General features: G+C 41.3%; 2 protein-coding genes across 6 annotated transcripts in view; one reads left to right on the top strand and one right to left on the bottom strand.

The window, feature by feature from the left end:
- Fbxo34 (F-box protein 34) overlaps positions 1–12,360 on the top strand; it is a 77,538-nt gene extending 65,178 nt beyond the window's left edge. For all 5 annotated transcript variants that reach the window (XM_076850467.2, XM_076850465.2, XM_076850466.2 and 2 more), the window contains exon 2: positions 9,141–12,360. In XM_076850467.2, coding sequence (XP_076706582.1) covers positions 9,151–11,292 — 2,142 coding nt within the window. In that variant the 5' untranslated portion in view covers positions 9,141–9,150 and the 3' untranslated portion in view covers positions 11,293–12,360. The remainder of the gene's footprint in view (positions 1–9,140) is intronic.
- A 5,296-nt stretch (positions 12,361–17,656) lies between these two features.
- Atg14 (autophagy related 14) overlaps positions 17,657–20,521 on the bottom strand; it is a 39,427-nt gene continuing 36,562 nt past the window's right edge. Inside the window, exon 10 of the mRNA XM_076850468.2 lies at positions 17,657–20,470. Coding sequence (XP_076706583.1) covers positions 20,164–20,470 — 307 coding nt within the window. The 3' untranslated portion in view covers positions 17,657–20,163. The remainder of the gene's footprint in view (positions 20,471–20,521) is intronic.

Here is a 20,521-nt window from a genome sequence, read left to right as displayed (position 1 = left end):
ATTGTCATTTTTCTTTAATGAATTTTTGGAATCTACTTTGGAAATATACTTGGATCGTTGATTAGGAAAAGGAATATAGAAGGCAAATTCAAGTGGAGAAAAGCAGTGGCACACTCCTGTAATCCCAGTGACTTGGGATGATGAGGCAGGAGTATCACAAGTTCCAGGCCAACCTCAGCAACATAGTGAGATAAGATCCTCAGCAATTTAGTTAGACCCTGTCTCAAAATAAGAAGGATTGGAGATATATAGCTCAATGGTAACTGGACCATGGGTTCAATTCCCAGTACCAAAGGGAAAGAAACTAATGGAGGTAAAATTCATCAGTAGTTCATTCACCAATAAGTCTTCAGACATTTTATTTTTAAGTAACTTTAAAAAATAATGATGGTAGCTAGGCATGGTGGCCCATGCCTGTAATCTCAGCAGCTTATGAGACTGAGACAGGAGGATGGATATAGTTCAAAAGCCTGCCTCAGCAACTCAGCAGGACCCTGTCTCTAACTAAATAAGATACAAAAAGGGTTAAGGATGTGGCTCAGTGGTTAAGCACCCCTGGGTTCAATCTGCAGTACCCTCCCCCCCCCCAAATGTATTATCAATCTCTCCAATAAATAGCAGTTTTCAGGTGTTTCATCTTGCCACTTTTTGGATCTAACACAAAGCTAGTGATCTGATTGAGATACTGTGTATAGTATGGATGGACACCATTTCCTGTTTTCCATATTAAGGTTGTCTCATCTAAAATAAATCATTCTGTCAGGTATGTTGGTATGAGCCTATAATCCCAGCAATTTGGAAGGCTGAGGCAGGAGAACTGTAAATTCAAGGCCAGCCTGGGAAATTTAGTGAGACCATGTCTCAAAAATAAAAAGGTCTGGGAATGTGGTTTAGTGGTAGGTAGAGTGCCACTTGGTTCAGTCCCTAGTACAAAACAACAACAACAAAAACCCCCAAACCCCCATACAAAAAACTCAACAACAACAAAAAACACCCCAAAATATCAATAATAATGATTTTTTTGGACTTTAATTCTCTACATTTTATCTGGATTTTGACGTTCATTCTAGCAGTGTCTTGCAATTTTAGGTTTCTCATCATCTTAGGTAGCTTGATGTGTCAGAATTTTATGAGTGGCATTATGTCATAAGAACAATAGGAAATAACTGTGCACTAGTTTAACTTAGATAAACATGGTAAGTTATAACCAAATATAATACTTCGATTCGTCCCTATTCCAAACTGTTTTTTTAATGATTCACAACAGCCTGAGCCCTCTGTCTTCCTCACTACTTCAAGAAAGGTGGTGGGTAGGGATGACTCTTGTTTACTTGCATAATTTCACTAATTCAGTATTTCTTAATACTTGGGTTGATTTACTGTGATCACATTGGAAGAGCAAGGTAATGGCTCTTCCCCAACTTGTCGTATTCATTTTTAATATATTTTGTATACTTTGTTGTCCCATTATTTTCTGGAAATGAGAGTTGTTTGATCTTTATGATATAGAATTTATAGTATAGATAACCTTGAAGATGCTATCTTTAAATACCATTGGAATTCTAAGATAGAAGTTAATGAACAAAGAGTTCCTGAAAACTGCATGTTTCCAAAGGCCATTCTTGGTATTATTCAGTACATATTAATAGATAATAAAGGACTTTTTCATTGAGCAATACTAACTACCCAACCCTCTGAGGTGAAATTCAGAGGTTCCAAGAAAAGGCTTTGTAGAGAATGTTCCTTTAATGTTAGGTGTGGTCGCATATGCCTGAAGTCCCAGCTCCTTGGGAAGGTGATGCAGCCTCCTTTGAACCCAGGAGTTGAAGACCAGCCTGGGCAACATAGTGAGGCACTCTCTCAAAACAAACAAACAAACAAATAAATAAAAGAAAGGAAAAGTGAATTCCTTTCCTGAAAAAAAAAATTATCCCTCAGTATTTTGGAACTCAATTCAGAGAAATACTGTCTTTTCTCACCTATAGTTTTTCTTTATTTTTTGGCCCCCTGCCCTGGTTTTTTTTAGTGTTCTGTGGGAGTTGGGTGCATTCTGTCAGTGCTTGGAGGCATATGGAAGGGGGAGTCTTCTCTTATGTCTCTGTCTGTGTTCACACCCTGGTCTTGGCATGTTTTCCCATTTAATAGCCATGGAAGTAGCTTTTACATACTTATAGACTGGTATGTGATAGGATAGTCTGCTTTAATGTATCACTGTTCTGTGTAGGGTTTTTCTGTGGTATTTAAGAAAAACTGACCTAATTTGAATATAAAAACTCTTTGAATAGATGCTATCAGAATTATTTGTGTCATAGTTTGACCCAGGTTAGTTTTGTTTGTGACACAGGGTCTTGTTATGTCCAGGTGCAAACCTTATCCCCAAATACTTGGGGTCCTACCTCAGCCTTCTAGGTAACTGGGATTACAGGGATGTACCACTGTGCCTAGCAAACTTGCTTCTTCTTCTTCTTTTTTTTTTTTTTGTAAATATATGCCCCCCCACACCTTTTTTGGTACCAGAGATTGAACCCAGGAGCCACATCCCCAGCCCTTTTTATATATTTTATTTAGAAACATGGTCTTGCTGAGTTGCTTAGGTCCTCACTAAGTTCCTGAGGCTGGCTTTGAACTCTTGATCCTCTAGCTTCAGCCTCCTGAGCTGCTGGGATTACAGGCATGTGCCACCGTGCTGCCCCCCCTCTTTAAAACAGGAAGTAGAGCTCCAAGAGATGGTTTTAAAAATCTAATTCTAGTTTTGTTGTGACCTAGCTGTGTGTCTTCAAAAATTTTACCTCTGCTTTCTCATTTGCAAAAACAAGGATTTATTATATATAAATGAAAATAGTTGCTGGAATTGCTAATCATTGTCTAGTGGTCCTGTGACTAAGGCTGTTCTCTAGAAGTGTTTACAGATTTTGGGAAATTTACTTACTTTCTTTTTCTTTTCCCTTTTCATCTCTTTTTTAACTGAGGATTGAACACAGTGTTGCCCCATTGAGCTCCCTCCCCAACCCTTTTCTTTCTTTTTTTTTAGAGTCAGGGTCTCCATAGGTTGTCTACACCGATGTAGAACTCCCCTCAGCCTCCTTAGTAGGGGGAATTAGATTGCACCACTACATCTTTTTTTGTTCCTCTTTCTTCCATAAAGAATGGCTCTTATTATTGTTAATAACTAACTCTTGGAATAACATTCCTGTGCCTTCACTGAAACAGAAACAGAGGAAATGCTCTATTTTCTAACCTGTTTTGATAGGGCTGAAGACTAAAAGACAAGTTTGGAACTTGGCATTTGCCTTTGATGTTATGACTTCCTACTAACACTTTAGAGAAATCTCAGTCCTTTTTCCTGTTTAAACACACATTGCCATTTTATTCCTTGTCCATCAGATTTCCCACTCTACATGCAAGAATTATTTGTGATTCTTCGGGCTTTGGCATTTATCCATACATATCTTTTTGTTGTTGTTTAAAAAACACAAAGTTCAGTTAATCTTCTGTGGCTTAATTTTGGAATGGTACACTATCTTTATGCGAGTTTTCCCAACTTTTTTGAGCTAAAATTGGACGTTAGACTCTATAAGGAATATTGGAATTACTGAAAACAAAGTTTTGACTATCATTGGAGTAAAGTTATTCAAGTCTTAATTCATTGTTAATCTCACCATATTCCTGGAAGGAGTTCAGAGTGACAGGTACATACAGAGACTTTCTCCCTCATAGCCAGAGCTACAGTTTCTCCTAGTGGTTCACAAAGGGTCTCCACCACCAACTGGATGCTATTCTTATTTGATATTGCTGCAGAGTCTATATGACTGCTCCTTCCTTTTATGTGTTTTTTCCTGATTATAAAAGTACCACATGTTCATTATATGAAATCTTAGAAAAAATACTTGAAATATTTCATTGAAATATTTCTGTGACAACTCTCTTAACTAGTTTGCCTACTTGTATCTCTATTTTGCAGGCACTCAGGCCCAACATTTCTGAGAAATTGAATGGAACCTCCCCTGTTCCAAATCTGATCAGCCACCTTGTCACCATCTACTTGGAGGAATCACACTGCATGACTTGCAGAAACCATAAGATGACGATTCATCTTTGATGGCTCTCCTTCATTTTTTTAGTTTTAATGACTATAGTTAGTCAGAATCTTGCTTGTTTGCTGGTCATCTCTCCATTCTCAGCACCTAAGCTCAGACTTTCTCACTTACCTGAGTTTTTCAAAATTATCACCTACTTTTGAGCCTCTTAAGGATTTTTGTATATCTTCCTTCACAGCTTATTTTAGAAAGTCAAGGTTTCTCATACCTGTTCCTACACCATCAGGACTAAGCTTGGGCCAGGCGTGGTTACGTAGCTGTTATCCCCGTGATTCAGGAGGTTTGGACAGGAGGATCGCATGTTGGAAGCCAGCCTCAGCAAGTTGCTTAGGGCCTAATCTATTTCAAAATGAAAATAAAAAGGGGGTAGGGATGTGTGACTCGGGGGTTAAGTACCCCTGGGTTCAATCCCTGGTACAAAAAAATAAAAGACTGAGCTTGATGCTAGCAGCCCCGCATTTCCTTCATGAACACTCCTTTTCTCTCTCTCCCACATGGACTCTCACAGCACTTGTTGTACACTTAAATGACATTACACATTCTGTGTCTGTTTATTTTTCTCTCTCGAAACAGCAACAGTGCCTTATAACTGTAGCAAAACAACAACAACAACAAAAACTGGCAGAAGTTATACACAGCTCTAGAATGGATAGTAAATTTCTGATCAGTAGGTAGAAGGAAATGAATGTTTATTGGAGACTTGGCCTTCACCTATCTGGTCCTGTGGTAATGGTTCTGTGAACAAGCTCTCAAAGTAACAAGTGTAGTAGGGCAAAGCAGGAGTGAAGCTCATAGGTTGGCTGGAGTGGGCCCAGCACCTTGCTTTGCATTGATAGAGGGTAGCCTTTCCTATAGCTAGCAACAGTGCTACAGAGATAAGAGGGCTGCTTAAAGTCCAACAGTTGTGCTAGAGATTAAGAGGAAGACACATTTTAGTGTCTTAGTGATTGGGTGTGAGGAGTTACTTCAGACTTGACTCACGTTACTGACTTGATGGGCTACCAACTAGTAGGAATGGTTTCAAGATTCTTTTTATCTTTATTTTTTTGCAGTACTGGGGATTGAGCCTAGGGTGCTCTACCACTGAGTTATACATCCCTAGTCCTTAAAGTTTTTCTTTTGTTGTTGTTGTTTTGAGACAGGATCTCAACATGTTGTCCAGGCTGGCCTTGAACTTGTGATCCTCCTGACTTAGCCTCTTAAATTTCTGGGATTACAGGTGTGCATCACTGTGTCTGGCCAGGTTGGCTTCTTGTTGGATGGACATCTCCACTTAATTCCTATTGTAGCCCAGCTTCCCAGCCCAGATACAGAGCCCCACTGACCCTCTTGCATTGATTCTAACAAGTGACCACCAAAGTTCCTTCCAACTTCAGTCTAAGGTTAAAAACAGATTCTGAGCCCAATCCTAGAAATTCTGATTCATTGGGCCCAGGGATCCTAATTTTATTTTTACATGGGCCTTTTTGGAAGTCTAAGGAACACTGCTATGTAGGGTGCTATAAATATGCATTTTATTTAATTGCAAGAGAGTGGAGTTTCATTATAGTTAACTTTTAAAATTTAAGTATTAAATTTTAGTGGTATATGCCTATAATTCCAGTGACTGGAGAGGCTGAGGCAGGATGATTCCAAGTTCGAGGAAACCCTCAACAATTTAGTGAGTCTGTCTCAAAACTTAAAATGAAAAGGGCTTGGGATGTAGCTCAGTGATAAGAGCACCTCTTGGTTCAATCCCCAGTACTGCAAAATAAATAGTGAAGATTTGCAACCATGGAAACAACTGAAACTTTCCTCCATTGTGCTTATCTGGTAGGAGCTGAGGTGGGTGTGAGGAGGAATGTGCCACCATCTGGTGTAATCTGTTCAAGTTTTGCTTTGTTTTGTTTTGTATTGGAGCTTGAACCCAAGGGCACCTAACCATAGAGCCACATCCTCAGCCCTTTATTGTATTTTATTTAGAGACAGGGTCCTGCTGAGTTGCTTAGGGCCTTGCTAAGTTGCTGAGGCAGGTTTTGAGCTCTCGATCCCCCTGCCTCAGCCCTGCAAGCTGCTGGGATTACAGGTATGCGCCACCACACCTGGCTAAAGTTTTTGTTTTTGTGGCTTTTTGTAGCAGATACTCCTAGTGCTGTACATTATGTCCTTCTAGTCCATCACTGATTTCAACCAAAACTCAGATTTTTGCAGTTCCTCTTAAGTTTTGCCAGCATCTGTTTTCTGCCTAAGGACCTTTCAAGCCCAGCAAGGGAAAGGGGAACATTAACATACCAGTCAGCTTTCAATCAGCAGAGGATGCAGTCAAGTGTCAAAACATTGTGCCTTCTTTAGGGGCCCTGCAGAATCACCCCTATTTTTCAGCAGTCACCTAGATTGTGTATCTTTATTGGCTTTTCTCCTTCTCCATTGTACCTTTGCTTTCCCACTTCTTTCCCTGGGATCCTGTCCTGTTTTCATCTTGTTATAACCATGTATACAAGTAATTGCCATCTGAGCTTACTTTACAGGTTAAATGCAAACAAAAACTTTCCCTAATTAGTTTCTTTTTAATGTTCCTGTCTGTCGATAATGGCACTTAAAATAATGTGTGTGGGAGGAAGGCGAAGAGAACATATTGTGCAATGCAGAACAGCAGATATTGCTAAAGTTTAAATTTATTCATAGACACACTGTAATGAGATCATTGTGTGAGAATTTATTGTCCCCTTCCCACCCCAACAACCTTCATTTCTTCCATTTTACTTATAGTGTGGTTGAAGGGATATGAAGAACCAGAAAATATTTGGCAAAATGAGACAGCATTCAGTGTGTCTCTTTTATTCATTTTTAAATCATCTTGTTCTTGAAAAATTCTGAGTAGTCCTGTTTGGAAATTAAATTATAAAATATAATTATAGATATCTGTTTAAAAAGTGCTATAGTGCAGAAAAGGGAAAGATCACTACAGATGGTTAAGATATAAGTTGCCAAAGATCAGAAAGATTCTGATAAGATTTTAGCTGGGAACAGTGGCATATGCCTGTAATCCCAGGGACTGGGAGGGTGAGGCAGAAGGATCATAAGTTCAAGGCCAGTCTCAGCAACTAAGTGATACCCTGTCTGAAAATAAAAAATTTTGTTGTTCAGTGGTAGAGCACCCCAGAATTCCATCCTGGACAGTATTGTGTCTCCCCAGTACACACATAAACATATTTATTTATTTTAGGGGTGTCTTTTTAAAAACACTTTGTGTGTGTGTGTGTGTGTGTGTGTGCGTGCGCGCATTAAATGTAAGCTTTCTTTTTATGTGGCTAGAAGACTGCATATCCACATTTCCTCTTTTAACTGAGACTGGACTCATGGAATTACAAGTTGAAATGAAGGATAAACTTGAACCAGTTAATTACTTTGTGCAATGCAGAATAGCATACATATTTACTTTTCATCCTTGACAGTCAACACTGATATCTGACAGAAGTTATGCAGGAGCTGCCACAGTATCGCCACTTGGTTTTTTACGGAGAAAATTGAGAGGAATGCCAAGTCACCTAAAACATAAAGCTAAGATTGTCGCAGTGGTCCAGAGTAGGTAAAAATTCCCTATGCTTACACCTGCAGGTGCTTTGGCTTCAGTCCCACCAGCCTGTGACTGCACATCTTTATTTTGGTTAATAGGTTTATTTTGCAGACCAGGCATCCCTGGAAAACCTCTTTCCTCCATCCAAAGTGTGTGTGTAGCAGTTGGCTTGACCTGATCATTAGATTATTTAATATTTCAACCCCTCAGTTAACATTTCAGCTTAGACCCCGGGAGAAAGTGACTTGCCCATGGTAAAAATCACCTCACTATCTAGCTAATCAGTGATAAGTAGGGCCTAGAACACAGGTCTTTGTTATGTAATCATCTTGATGTCTCTTTTCTGAACTGGTACCCATCTCTTTATTTTTTTATTTTAGTTTTTGTGTATTTGTGGTGTTTTTTTGTGTGTGTGTGTGTGTCGGGGGGGGCGGTACTGGGCATTCAACCCAGGAGTGCTTTACCACTTGATCCATGTCATCAGCCCTTTAAATTTTGTTGAGATGGGTCTTGCTAAGTTGCCCAGACTGGCCTCAAACTTGATTTCCTCCTGACTAAGGCTCTTGAGTTGCTGAGATAACCAGGGTGTGTCTGCCTCTGGCTCCCATCTATCCCTGGTCAAGTACAAAACATGGCAGCTTTTCTGAACTCGGTCACATGGGTTTTAGAGTTAATAAGGATTTATAGATTCTATGTGGTTTAAGATATCTGTAGGAAATTTGACATTTAAGTGCTTACATAATCAAGACTAATAGATGGATAAGCAAATAGATGGATAAGCAAACAAGTGAAAAGTTGTATACATCTAAATAGTATTATTGGGAATAGTCTAGAAAGCAATATAATACATTTTGATACACAACCAATAAAATGTTAGTTGTGATGACCTGGAAAAAGTGTTTAAAAATCTAAGCATTATGGAGAAGTTCCTTTTATACTTTCCTTTCTTTTGTATTATGCCTATCAAGTGTTTTCAGTAAGTTTAGCTTTCTTAAAGGATTAATGCATAACACGTGAATATCTTTTTCTGAAACTCATCAGCCAAAACCAGTTTATTTTCTGGCTGATACACAATGAAAAGTGGTTATTTTGCTTTTGTTGTAATAGATCTGTGCATTAAAAACTGGCTGACAGTGAATATAGTGGCTCATACGTATAATCCCAGTGACTTCAGAGGCTACAGTGGGAGGACTACAAGTTTGAGGCCAGCCTCAGCAACTTAGAGAGGCCTTAAGCAGTTTAGTGTGTCCTTGTCTCAGAGTAAAAAATTAAAAAGAACTTGGGATATGACTCAATGGTAAAGCCACCCCTTGGTTCGATCCCCAGTACCCTCCCCTCATAGAAAAACCTAGCTGAAATGAGTGTTGACGATTTAGTAAACAGTAGAAAGTGTTTCTTTTACTTGCTAGAACGATCTAAGCCTAAGTTATAGAAGAAACTTCTTTTAAAAAATTGGTCTCAATCAATTATGTATTTCTTTCCTATAGGGCCTGTGTTATGCACCTAAAGCCATACTGGAAACTCCAGAAGAAAGAGCGTCCTCTGGAAGTCTGCAGGGACACTCTGAGAATTCTTCGGAGCCATCAAAAGGCTGTAAATGATGAAAAATGCAAAGCTAGCTATATGAAAACAAGTGTCTTTCCTTCAACTTCTTTTAGCAAAGCATCATCTCGAAAACCTTTTGGGATCCTTTCTCCAAATGTTCTGTGCAGTATGAGTGGGAAGAGCCCTGCAGAGAATAGCTTGAATGTCAAAACTAAAAAGAATGTGCCACCTGCAACAATCCACCAGGGTGAAGAAGGAGAAGGGCCACTTGATATCTGGGCTGTTGTGAAACCTGGAAATACCAAGGAGAAAATTGCATTCTTTGCAGCTCACCAGTGTAGTAACAGGTTAGGATCTATGAAAGTGAAAAGCTCTTGGGATATTGATGGGAGAGCTACTAAAAGAAGGAAAAAATCAGGGGATCTTAAAAAAAACAAGATACAGTTAGAAAGAATGAGGGATGTCAATAACAGGTGCTACCAGCCTGAGCCATTTGCATGTGGCATTGAGCACTGTTCTGTGCATTATGTAAATGACAGTGGAGATGGAGTCTATGCTGGAAGACCTCTGTCGGTTATACAGATGGTTGCCTTCCTTGAACAAAGAGCCAGTGCTCTGCTAGCTAGCTGTGCGAAAAACTGCACAAACTCATCTGCCATTGTGAGGTTTTCTGGCCAATCTAGAAGTATGCCTCCTGCCCCTGACCCATTCTCTGCCCCAGGAGCTTGTGAAGAACCCACAGAAAGGGGAAATTCTGAGGTTGGTGAACCACAGAGTGAACCAGTTCGTGTCCTAGACATGGTAGCCAGGTTGGAGTCCGAGTGCCTGAAGCAGCAGAGCCAGCGTGAGCCTGGAAACCTGTCGCGGAATAACAGCTTCCGTCGAAATGTGGGCAGGGTGTTGCTTGCAAATAGCACTCGGGCTGATGAAAGCAAAACAAACAAAGGCATCTTGGAGGCACCTGATACTCAGGTGACTCCCATGCAGTCTGTGTCTGTAGACTGTGGTCCCTCAAGAGCTGACCATTGTTCTACTAAGGGGGACCAGGCCTGGGATAGTGCTTCTCAGAGCTGTCCCTCATTGCCAGCAGGTGTGAATTTCCACTTGGACAGGGCAGAATTAGAGCCAGGTCAACATACTGCTGTGAAAAACAACAACAGGTATGATGTGGAAATGACAGATGAACTTGATGGATTACCTTTTTCTTCTCACACCTACCCCCAAGCCACTGAATTGCCTACAGATGCTGTCAACTGTATGAGTAGAGAGCTTGTGCCTCTTACTAACCAAAATCCTGATCAGAGAAGAAAAGAATATCTGTGCATCAGCATCACTGTGTCAAAGGTAGAGAAAGCCCAGCCTTCTAGTTTAAATTCCCATGAGGAGCCACTTCCAGGGATGTTGTTTTTTTTGCCATCTGGTCAACACCAGTTAGACTGTTCCCAGTTGAACGAAAGCACAGCACAGGAGTCTTCAGAGGCAGGCCAGCTTGAAGATGCTGCTCAAGTTCACAGTGCATCTGAGGAGAAAAGTGTTTCAGTTGAGCCACTTGCACCACCAACTTCTGCAGTGGAAGGTACGTTACCTGTACTTGAAGCATCCAGTTGGAAGAAGCAGGTATCTCATGACTTTCTGGAGACGAGGTTTAAAATCCAGCAGCTTCTGGAGCCTCAGCAGTACATGGCATTTCTGCCTCACCACATTATGGTGAAAATCTTCAGGTTACTTCCCACCAGGAGTTTAGTAGCTCTTAAATGTACCTGCTGCTATTTCAAGTTCATTATTGAGTACTACAACATCAGGCCAGCAGATTCTCGCTGGGTTAGAGATCCACGCTACAGAGAAGACCCGTGCAAGCAGTGCAAGAAAAAATATGTGAAAGGGGATGTGTCCCTGTGCCGGTGGCACCCCAAGCCCTATTGCCAAGCATTGCCCTATGGGCCTGGGTACTGGATGTGCTGCCACCGGTCTCAGAAGGGCTTTCCTGGCTGTAAGCTGGGGCTTCATGACAATCACTGGGTCCCTGCGTGCCACAGCTTTAATCGGGCAATCCATAAGAAAGCAAAAGGGACTGAAACTGAAGAGGAATACTAAAGTCCAGGGGAGAGGCAACAAAAAGGACTGATCGTTTAAACCACAAAACACCTAGATAAACTGTTCACGCGAGTGTTGCCTCTCAGTTATCACTCTAGGAGTCTGTACTTACTCCTTCAGGACTGCCATCACTCAGTCATTTTTCTAAACTCTGAACTTACCAGCTGTATAAGAAAAATGGTCTCATGGTTTTAGAGTGGCGCCTCAACATTTGATCCAGGGTGGTATCGCACAGCTTGATTCACTCAGCTGCGAATAACTATGCCTGTTTTCTGTCATCAAAACCTTCCTTAAAGGATGACCGCTTGCCACCATCAAGGACATTGAGAGGAGTTCACTGGAGACTCTGCAGGCAGTTCCCAGAGGTTCCAGAAATGTTTCCAGCACTGGCACCATATATGAAATAAGTGAATAGTGTCCTATGAAAAAACAGACCCTTGGATGATAAGTATACCTAAAAAGGAAGAGTCAGGCACCTTACCCTAGACCTTGTATGCTTGATCCTGTGAGATTGATGTTTGTGATTGAAGATGGATTTCATGCCCTGTGGTGTTTACAGTGTATATAATGGTTGTGTTTTCATAGGGCTGTGAAAGTGCACATTAAACCTGAGCGCCTTTATCTTTAGATGAGTGCTTTAGCCCCTCTGTAAATAACAATTAAAATACAGTTGTATATGATGGAGAGCTGACTTAAAAGCATAATCACCACAATGCAGCTAGGATAGTGTTGCGGCTATAATTGTGTTTTTTTAAAATTGTCTCAAAGTTTGTACATCCTGTATAAAATATGAATGTTTCTCAAACTATGAATGTTCCCTGTATAATATATGAATGTTTCTGAGAAGAAACTCTAAATAGTTAAGAGGTTAACCTGTTGAAAGGATACCAAATAATGGTTTAACTGGACAACCTTAAAATTAGCATAGAGAACAATCCCTTGTTATATTTTAGTGATCCACCAAGAATGAGAGAATATTGTATAGTCAGATTATAACATTCTTGTCTACTTTATCCTTTCTGTCTGGTTACAGTTTTTTTTTTAAACTTCAATAAACATGCATCTTAAAAGAAATGTTTTGCAAAGATTTCTTTATCCTTTTTAAATTAAAAAAAAATGTCTATAATGCTGAAGAAGGTTGTTGTGGATTGAGTTGGAAGAAATTTTGTAAGTTTTTTTGAGTTGTTGGGGAATGTAGAGATATTTTTTTTTTTTTCCTGCCACAGAAGAGACTACTTGGGCCTTAGGCTGTAGCTCAGTAGTAGAGTGCTTGCCTAGCATTTGCAAGGTGCTCTGGGTTCCAGCCCCAGCATGTGGGGATGGGGGTGGGGTTCCGCTGGGTACAGTAAGGAACACATGTAATCTCAGCAACTCTGGAGGTTGAGGCAAGAAGATCAGAAGTTGGAGGTCAGCTTTGGCAGTTTAGCAAGACCATGTCTCAAAAAAGTGGGAAGGATGGGGATGTAGCTCAGTGGTAGAGTACTCCTAGGTTCAATTCCCAGCACCTTTATTATATTATACAAGCTTAAATTTTTGCAGTCTTTTAGCACGTTTTGAATTTGTTGTCTGCCCAGCACCTACCATGTTTCCTAAGATATCCTTACAAGGTGTTCAGGTATAATCATTTTAGAAGTCATTTAGGATCTCTTCAGGCCCATGGTCACATAATGCTTGCTGGAGCTGGATGGGAAAGAAGTTAGGCCCCAGAGTTGTGATAGGTGAGGAATCTAAAAGCACCAATTAAAAAAAAAAAAAGTTCTTTTTTTTTGGCGGTGTGTGTGTGTGGGCAGGCGGGGGGGGGGGGGGGTGGGAAAGCTAGGTTGGCTTGATATTAAGTGCTCACCAAAAAATCCTTGCAGCCCGTAGAAGCTGCAGGGTTTAGAAGAACAGATGGGAGAGTGATGAGTGAGGATTCTAAGGGTCTTAAAGAAGGATGTTAATTTGGCCACAATCACACTCAGCCACGTTAACCTGTGGCTGAGGCAGAGGGTGGGCAGAGTGGCTTACAAATTGGAATCTATTTTGGTTTCTTAGTGATAACCGCTCTCTTCCTCAAAAAGCGGGTACTAAAACAGTGTCTCTTGATGCTCTCAGCAAATTTCCCCCTGACAGGCATACACCATGTTAAGCTGGCTTGCAGGCTTATGGGAGTTGTCTGTGACACAGGACCAAGAGGAGAATAGAATAGCTCACCTTGCTTTTGAGGGATTGTGATTTTCCTCTTTCCTCACCCCAGCTGAGGTATGTTGAAAAGTGCTTCTAAATCCTAGCGTCTCCTGGGCTCAAGTGAACAGTGCACCTCAGAAGTGCCTAATAAGTTTGTTGTGATTCATAATTTGGGAATCAAAGAAGATAATACATACACAGGACTTATGTTCAGCCGCATGTGAAGTGCCCAGTAATGTCAGCTGTCATTGTTGCTATCTGTGGTTTTCCATGTGCCCAATGTGGACACAGGATAAACAACTCTGGGTTGGTCTTCATAAGTCAGCCACTCCTGATTTGGTTATCACAGAGAACACAAAGCTGACCATAAGGGACTGAATTGCCTGAGAGCAGAGGTACAGCAAGAATGTCCCAGCCCCATTTGGCTGCAGTACTTGAGGCCCTCAAAAAACACTGTTGACCTGTTTTGACTGTATGCCAAGACCTAGCTCCCAGTGCTCTCTGTGGGTGGTAGAAATTTTTAGCAGGTGGCATCAGAGACACACTTGCTGGGCTTCATTTGTAGCCAAGTGTAGCAGCCCACTTTGAGACTGTTTCAGGGCCCCATAGTGTCAAGCTGGCAAAAATACTTCCTATCATGGTACAGTGCTACTTTCCTGCATTACTGTAGGACCCTAAGACTTCAAAGAAGGGGCTAGGGAGGCAAAGACCCTAGCCCCTCACCATACACACCAAAGGAAACCTCCCCTTCAGCTTTTGCTTAGGCTCTGATATTCTGGCTTTGTCTTTCTCCCATCTCCCGTGTCAAGCCCTTATTTGGCCATTTTGAAAGAAAAACCAAAATCAGAGAAATTTATCCCTGGGGCAGTTTAATTTTCCCCTGTCCAGCAGAGGAGAGCAGAGACACAAGGAATGTGTGAATTAGAAAAGAACAAAAGCTTAAGATTAAAGTCTGCTTTTTCAGGCCTTTGTCAAAGTAATCCTTAGTTACTGCCTAGGCCTCCAGCCCCTGTATTTAGGAGGTACCTTGTTGAGAGCCACAGCCTAAGCGGCCCCAGCAAACTTCCAGCTGATTGGCTCACAGTGGCCCAGCAAACTTCCAGCTGATTGGCTCCTCTGAGGTGATGCTTATTGGGCTGTTTCCCCACCCTTTCAGACCACAGAGCTGCTCATTGGGGGATTCTTTGGCTCCGCCCACATGACCCAGCCAATCGGCCTCAAGGGCAGGAAAAGCCCCTGGTGGCAGTTGGGCTCTGAGGGAATTCCTGAAGAGGTTGCATGGTACAGGGTGTGTTCTAAAAATAAAGTTCATTCCTGCTTAATAAGTGGCTGGCGAATTGTGCACAGCCAGACTACGGCAGTACCTCCTTCTGGGATCCACCCCATACGTCCACTCACCATGGTGGACCAGTTGTCTTCCAGAACTCTGTGCATATTGACCATCACATGCCCCTCCTATATATCACTGCATATGAACCTCTGACCACTGCACTGACTTGGAAACCACTAGTTTGTACCACTACCCTCAGTGCCTCATGTGGTACACCCTCTGTAAAATGTCTGCATGCCTTGTTAGTGATGCTCTTAATGTGAGGGGTATTGGCAGGTTTGTGCTGTTCAGAGCAATACTATTAATTTTCAATCTAGGATGAGAAGCTTGAGGTGGGGGACAGAGGGGGTCTTGGGTGATCTTCTGTTCATCTCTGGTCACATGGGAGCATTTTGTATATAGGGAAGCTCCCATAACACCCATGGGTGAGGGGAGGAGTGGTTCTTTAACAGTCATTCTCAAGCTTTTGGTATAATCTAGGCTCTGTTATTGCCAAAAGCTGCAGGCTGATGGTTATGGCATGACCTCAGGGGTCTGTCCTAAGCTTTTCCCAGCCACCACTGTAACGGACTTGTCACCACCTTGTACCAAATCTCTTCTTTCTGTACACTGCAGTTGGCAACAATAAGAGCTAGTTATTTAAGCCAAATATCAGTTACTATATTGTGTTTAAATGTATTTTCTACTGCACAGTGTCAGGCACTGGTGGAATCAGATCCTTTCTAGCCCCATCTTTCCTTTGGGTTCATTGTTAAGCTAGTGTTGCAATCTCTTCTGTTGGTGCAAGTACCTGTGCTGGAAAGGTGCAGTCCCTTTTGACATGCTCACTATGAAGTTTGTGGTCATAGCTGATGTTTGCACAAGCTCATGGGAAGAGCAAACATTGTAGTTATGCACCCTGGGTCATGTCCAGAGTGTTTATATCAAATTGGTTTAAGCAAAACCACAGCAAGGCATCATCCTTCCTCTCCATGGGAGTGACATGGTAGCAGTGCCTCAATTCTAGATGGTGGTTTTGACCCTGTGCTATTTAAGGGGAGCAGAGCCACTAGAGTTGCAGCTGGGAAGGGAGAAAGAACTGAAATGCCAACAGAGAGAACCTGTTTCCTAAACTTGATGAACTTTGGGAGGCCCTTAATGCATAATTGAGAAGGTGCTCACTAAGCTCTAGCAAAAGCTGTGCCATCCTGTGGAGGCCACTAGCTACAGGTAGCTATTCAACACTTGAAACTGGCTAGTCCCATTTGAGATGTACTATAAAATATTTAACCAGGTATCCATTTTTTTTTCAATATGAGAATGTTGAATAACACTTTATAAATTTCATGTTTCTCAACTTTTAAATGAGAGCCACACATAGGGGTTACATTATTCCCATCTGACAGTTGTAGCTCTATATCTGTGTTCTTTATACATTAATGCACAGGTGAATTGCTGGAGATTCTGACAGTGGGTCTGAGATGGTACCCCAAAACCTGTATTTCTAACAAGCTCTCAGGTGATGTTGATTCTTCAGTTCAAAGGACAACAGGGTAGCAAGGATCTGGAGAGATGGAAGCACAAAAGGGCTCTGGCATGGTGAACTCTAAAAGATCAGGCTGTAGTGGGTGGAATGGCACTCAAAGGCCATCAAGAAGGGTAGCAGAATTCCCTTAAGATAGTACCAATGGCCCCTGCACCAGAATATAGGTGTTTCTCCCCATGGTCACTAGACACAGTCCTCCCTATTTGGAAGGCAACTATTAAATTGCTGATCACAGGTGCTCTGCTCCTATCATTCTTTAATCAACCTTATGCTGGAGATGCCTCTTCCCATCTAATAATCACAAATCACAGCACTTATATTCCAGAAAATTAGCTGCTAGGAAGGGCAGCAAAGCACTTTCCTCAAATTCTAGTCCTCATCTTAAAGTCATACAGAAAATTCTAAAATGGCATACACAAGGATGTGGGGATAAGGGACAATGATAAGGAGAGATCAATGCCTCAGCCACAGGACCTTTACAACCCCTGAGGATTTTTCACTCACCTGACTCTAGCCTGTTCATTGCTTACCTGGTGTCCTTAAATAGCTCCTGCCAATTTCCCCCTGATGGGCTAAAGTCTCCATCACATTTCCACTCTCCCTATGACTCCTTCCTACAAAAGCTCATGAAAAAAAAAATTACCGATATGGCTCTTATTATTTTACAAACTTTTAGAGTTTTCCCCACTGGTTGCTCCTTTAAAAAAAAAAAAAATTCACTTATGTAACTTTCCAGTTTTTTTTCTCACCAGATCTCAGAATGAGGGGAGATGATGGTTTTCCTTACTGAGAGTTTCACAACTAAGGTGCAGATGGCTTGTTCGAGTCCACTTGCAAATTTCCTGTGCTTCCTGCATCAACCATTATATAATTCTAGGGATGGGGAATTTCTCACAGCCTGTTGGAGAAGCCTTTCACTTCCTTGCCTATTCCTCCTGTTCCTGGATGGCCTACTCCAATTAAAGGGTTAGGAGTGACATGGTAGCAGTGCCTCAGTGTTTCTCCTGGCAGGCCAGGCTCTTCTAAAGCAGCCACTTGTTATCCTCTCTCCGTGATAACCTGAAAAGTACCATGAGTGGGTGGGGAGCGGAATCCTTCAAAACTACTCAGTCTCTTCTAACATTTTTTTCTTGCTGGTTGCATGTGGGTACTTGGAGGCCCACTCTTGTCTGTTGTAAAAAACCAAATTATTATTATAAGTCACACACATACTATGGCTGCCAAAGAAACTGTTAAGCAATCAATTTTCTCAGCTTGCCAAGGATGAATTGTTATTAATATCACCATGATATATAATTAATGAATGTATTAACAACACTTTTCCTTACCTGCCCCCCCACTAGTGTGTGTGTGTGTATCCCCCACTAGTTTTAATTCTTGTTACCCTCAATGTAGTAGTTGAAGTAAGTTTGAAAAAGACATTAGCAAAGTACTGTTAAAAGATTTATTGCAGTAATACAACAAAAGTTTAGAAAACATTTGTATGACTCAAACTGGTTTGGAAGTCGCAGAGCAACGGGAAATTCCTGCAACATGACACTGAGAGAAGATTCTTAGACACTAGTTCTTTGAAAAACATGCCACCGAATGTTTTCCCAAATTACACACAAGTACTTAAGTGAGTCCTGTCTACCATACCCAGTGGTGACATACTGTTTCCCCCTTAATTTACAGAAGTGCAAAACTTTTTTAATTCCATTACCTAAAAATGTCTTTTGCAAGACCATTTAAAGCAGCCTATTTGGTGCCTGTGGGTTTTTAGTAGTATTACCTTGTTTCAATAAATCATTTTAAAATGGAAACATGACCAAATTCTATGGCTTTTTGTTTGAAAAAAAATACCAGCTTTTTTATAAAGTTGTTTATATATATGATTCTGGCACCTACATGAAAGACTTTAATGAGCAGCAAAAAGAGTAGAAAAAAGTGGTTGAAATGTGTATTTAAGAATATTTACAGGATGGATCCAGTGCAAAATAATGTAACCCCAAATATTTCAGCAGTGTAAGCCAGTTTGTTGGTGTTCAAAACCTTTAAAGGGTTTGATCATTTAACCCAACATAAAGTGCCTCTAGTTGATACTAACAAAATATATCTTATCAATCAATCCCTAGATTTCTCACATCCTTGTTTTGTTCAATTACTTTAGACATGAGTTTGTAATCTCTGAATTCTATTCTTTAGCTTCATCTCATTCATGGTTTGTAAATTCATTTGGTATTTGTTCATTCTACCATATCCACTCTATGAATACCAGAACTGGATGGTAAAATACAAGCCCAAGAATCACAAAACTGAGTACTTAAAACAGAGAGACCAGCTGTATAAGAACCCACAAGATGAAAAAAACTTTTTCCTCACAAGTGGAAAATTCTTAGAGCCAGGGAACTTGGGACTCCTAAACAGGAGTAAACTCCCTTCTGCAATTCTACCCAAAACTCCACCAAACACCAAATATACCAATAGCCAAGGCTAGGAGTAGCACCTCGGATTTGGAGTATCAACTATAATAATTATAATGAGAAGCTAGGGCATGGCGAACCCCCCAATGATTTATGTGAGGTACTATCATGCTAATCACACTAAGATATGGTATGGTAATAATGTCTAGTAGAAATTTGATAGGATTCTTTTGTAGTTACATAAGATTTTTTTGCAGTTATTAAAAATAAACTACTTACATATTTATACATAATGCCTCTTTCATTATAGTTTTCTGTAAGATTGTCACTAGGAGAATGACAAAACACATTAGCTGGAAATGATCTCTTGGGGAGGGCAAGTTCTTTATTGAGCTTTCCCCAGGGTAGAGAAGAGCAGCACCAGCTACAAGGATGTGCTCTGCATTCTGGGCAAAGGCAGCACTTTCGGAGCCACACACACCTTGGAAACAAGCAGGATGGTTTTCCCTGGAAACACTGTGGTGCCATCTACTAAATCCCTCCGAAACAAACTTCGAGAATAACAAAAGACCTCTTAACAGTGGCTTTTAACCTGTGCCTAGATAGGCAGTAAGCTCACACACAGGAATGAATGGCCTTAATGACTTATTTTCGTTCACAGAAAATAAGTTCCATGTAAGAATGAACATAGCATGGATGGCAGGAATTCAATAACCTAGGTAAGAATGAGCTTAATTCCACTCAGACAAGAAAATAGTTTAAACTTGTTCTAAGACATTATTGCAGCTAGGATTTCTTCTGTTCATGGATGTGGGTCCTACAGAACAAAAAGACCTTAGTTTCTTTGGTGTGGAGGGAAAGGAAAGCAGGAATGTGAAAAGCTACAATGGAGCAGCACAAATTAAATAAACTACTCCTTTCCCTCAAAAAACCACCCCCTCCCAAACAAGAACCAAAATCCTTGATCTAAAAACCAAAGATGACCAAGTTACAAAGAAAATATTTCTAATTGGCTACAGATTCTTCACACAAAAAACTGATGGCAGAAAAACTCAGTTTTTCTTTCAAGTCCTCATGAGGAACCAATTCCTTATGGTTCGACCTACCTTTAGAAAGTAGTGTCAGGAAAAGTCTTAGCATCACTAGGACCAGCTCACTGACCAGGCCTGCGGGGCCTGGGACCAGATGGTACCCAGAAAAACGACTTCAACAAACACCACCAACCACGTGCACAGGTCTGCACAGAAGAACCTTTGTGCCCTCTTCTACATCATAAGCATGTCGGTCACCATCACAGCTACCTCACAAGCAGAAATGCTCCTCTCCCTGCTTAAAACAATGGTTTAACTTCCTTTTGTTCCAGGCACTATCTTAACTAAACAGGATTCCCTAGAGTGCAGTGGGAGAGCTTTTGTGGTACAAATCTGACATGTTTGAGTCCATACTTATTAACGGTGTCCGGTATAAGCTTTGAACCAGGAAGTCACCGAGGCCGCAGCAGAGGAGATCATCCCGCCAGCACTGCTGCTTGCAATGGGTGGGGACACCTGGGTGCTCTGGCTCTGGGAGACTTCCACAGGCTGGGAAGGGATATCACAGAACCGGGGGCTTGGCAAGTTCTCCCAATCTGTGCCCAGATCAGTTTCCTCGTCACTTATGTGCTCATCTCCACTCTCATCTGATTCTCCAGCGACTCCAGGATCCACAAATTCCATGGACTCCTCAAGGTCTGCTCGCACTTCAAAAGGTCCCGACCTATGTGCACACAGTGAGGGACTACTTTTAGACAATCACCATTTCCAGGTG

This window comes from Callospermophilus lateralis, chromosome 3, assembly GCF_048772815.1.
Source record: "Callospermophilus lateralis isolate mCalLat2 chromosome 3, mCalLat2.hap1, whole genome shotgun sequence".
In the NCBI taxonomy this organism is placed as follows: Eukaryota; Metazoa; Chordata; class Mammalia; order Rodentia; family Sciuridae; genus Callospermophilus; species Callospermophilus lateralis.
This window is presented reverse-complemented; position numbering and strand designations above follow the sequence as displayed.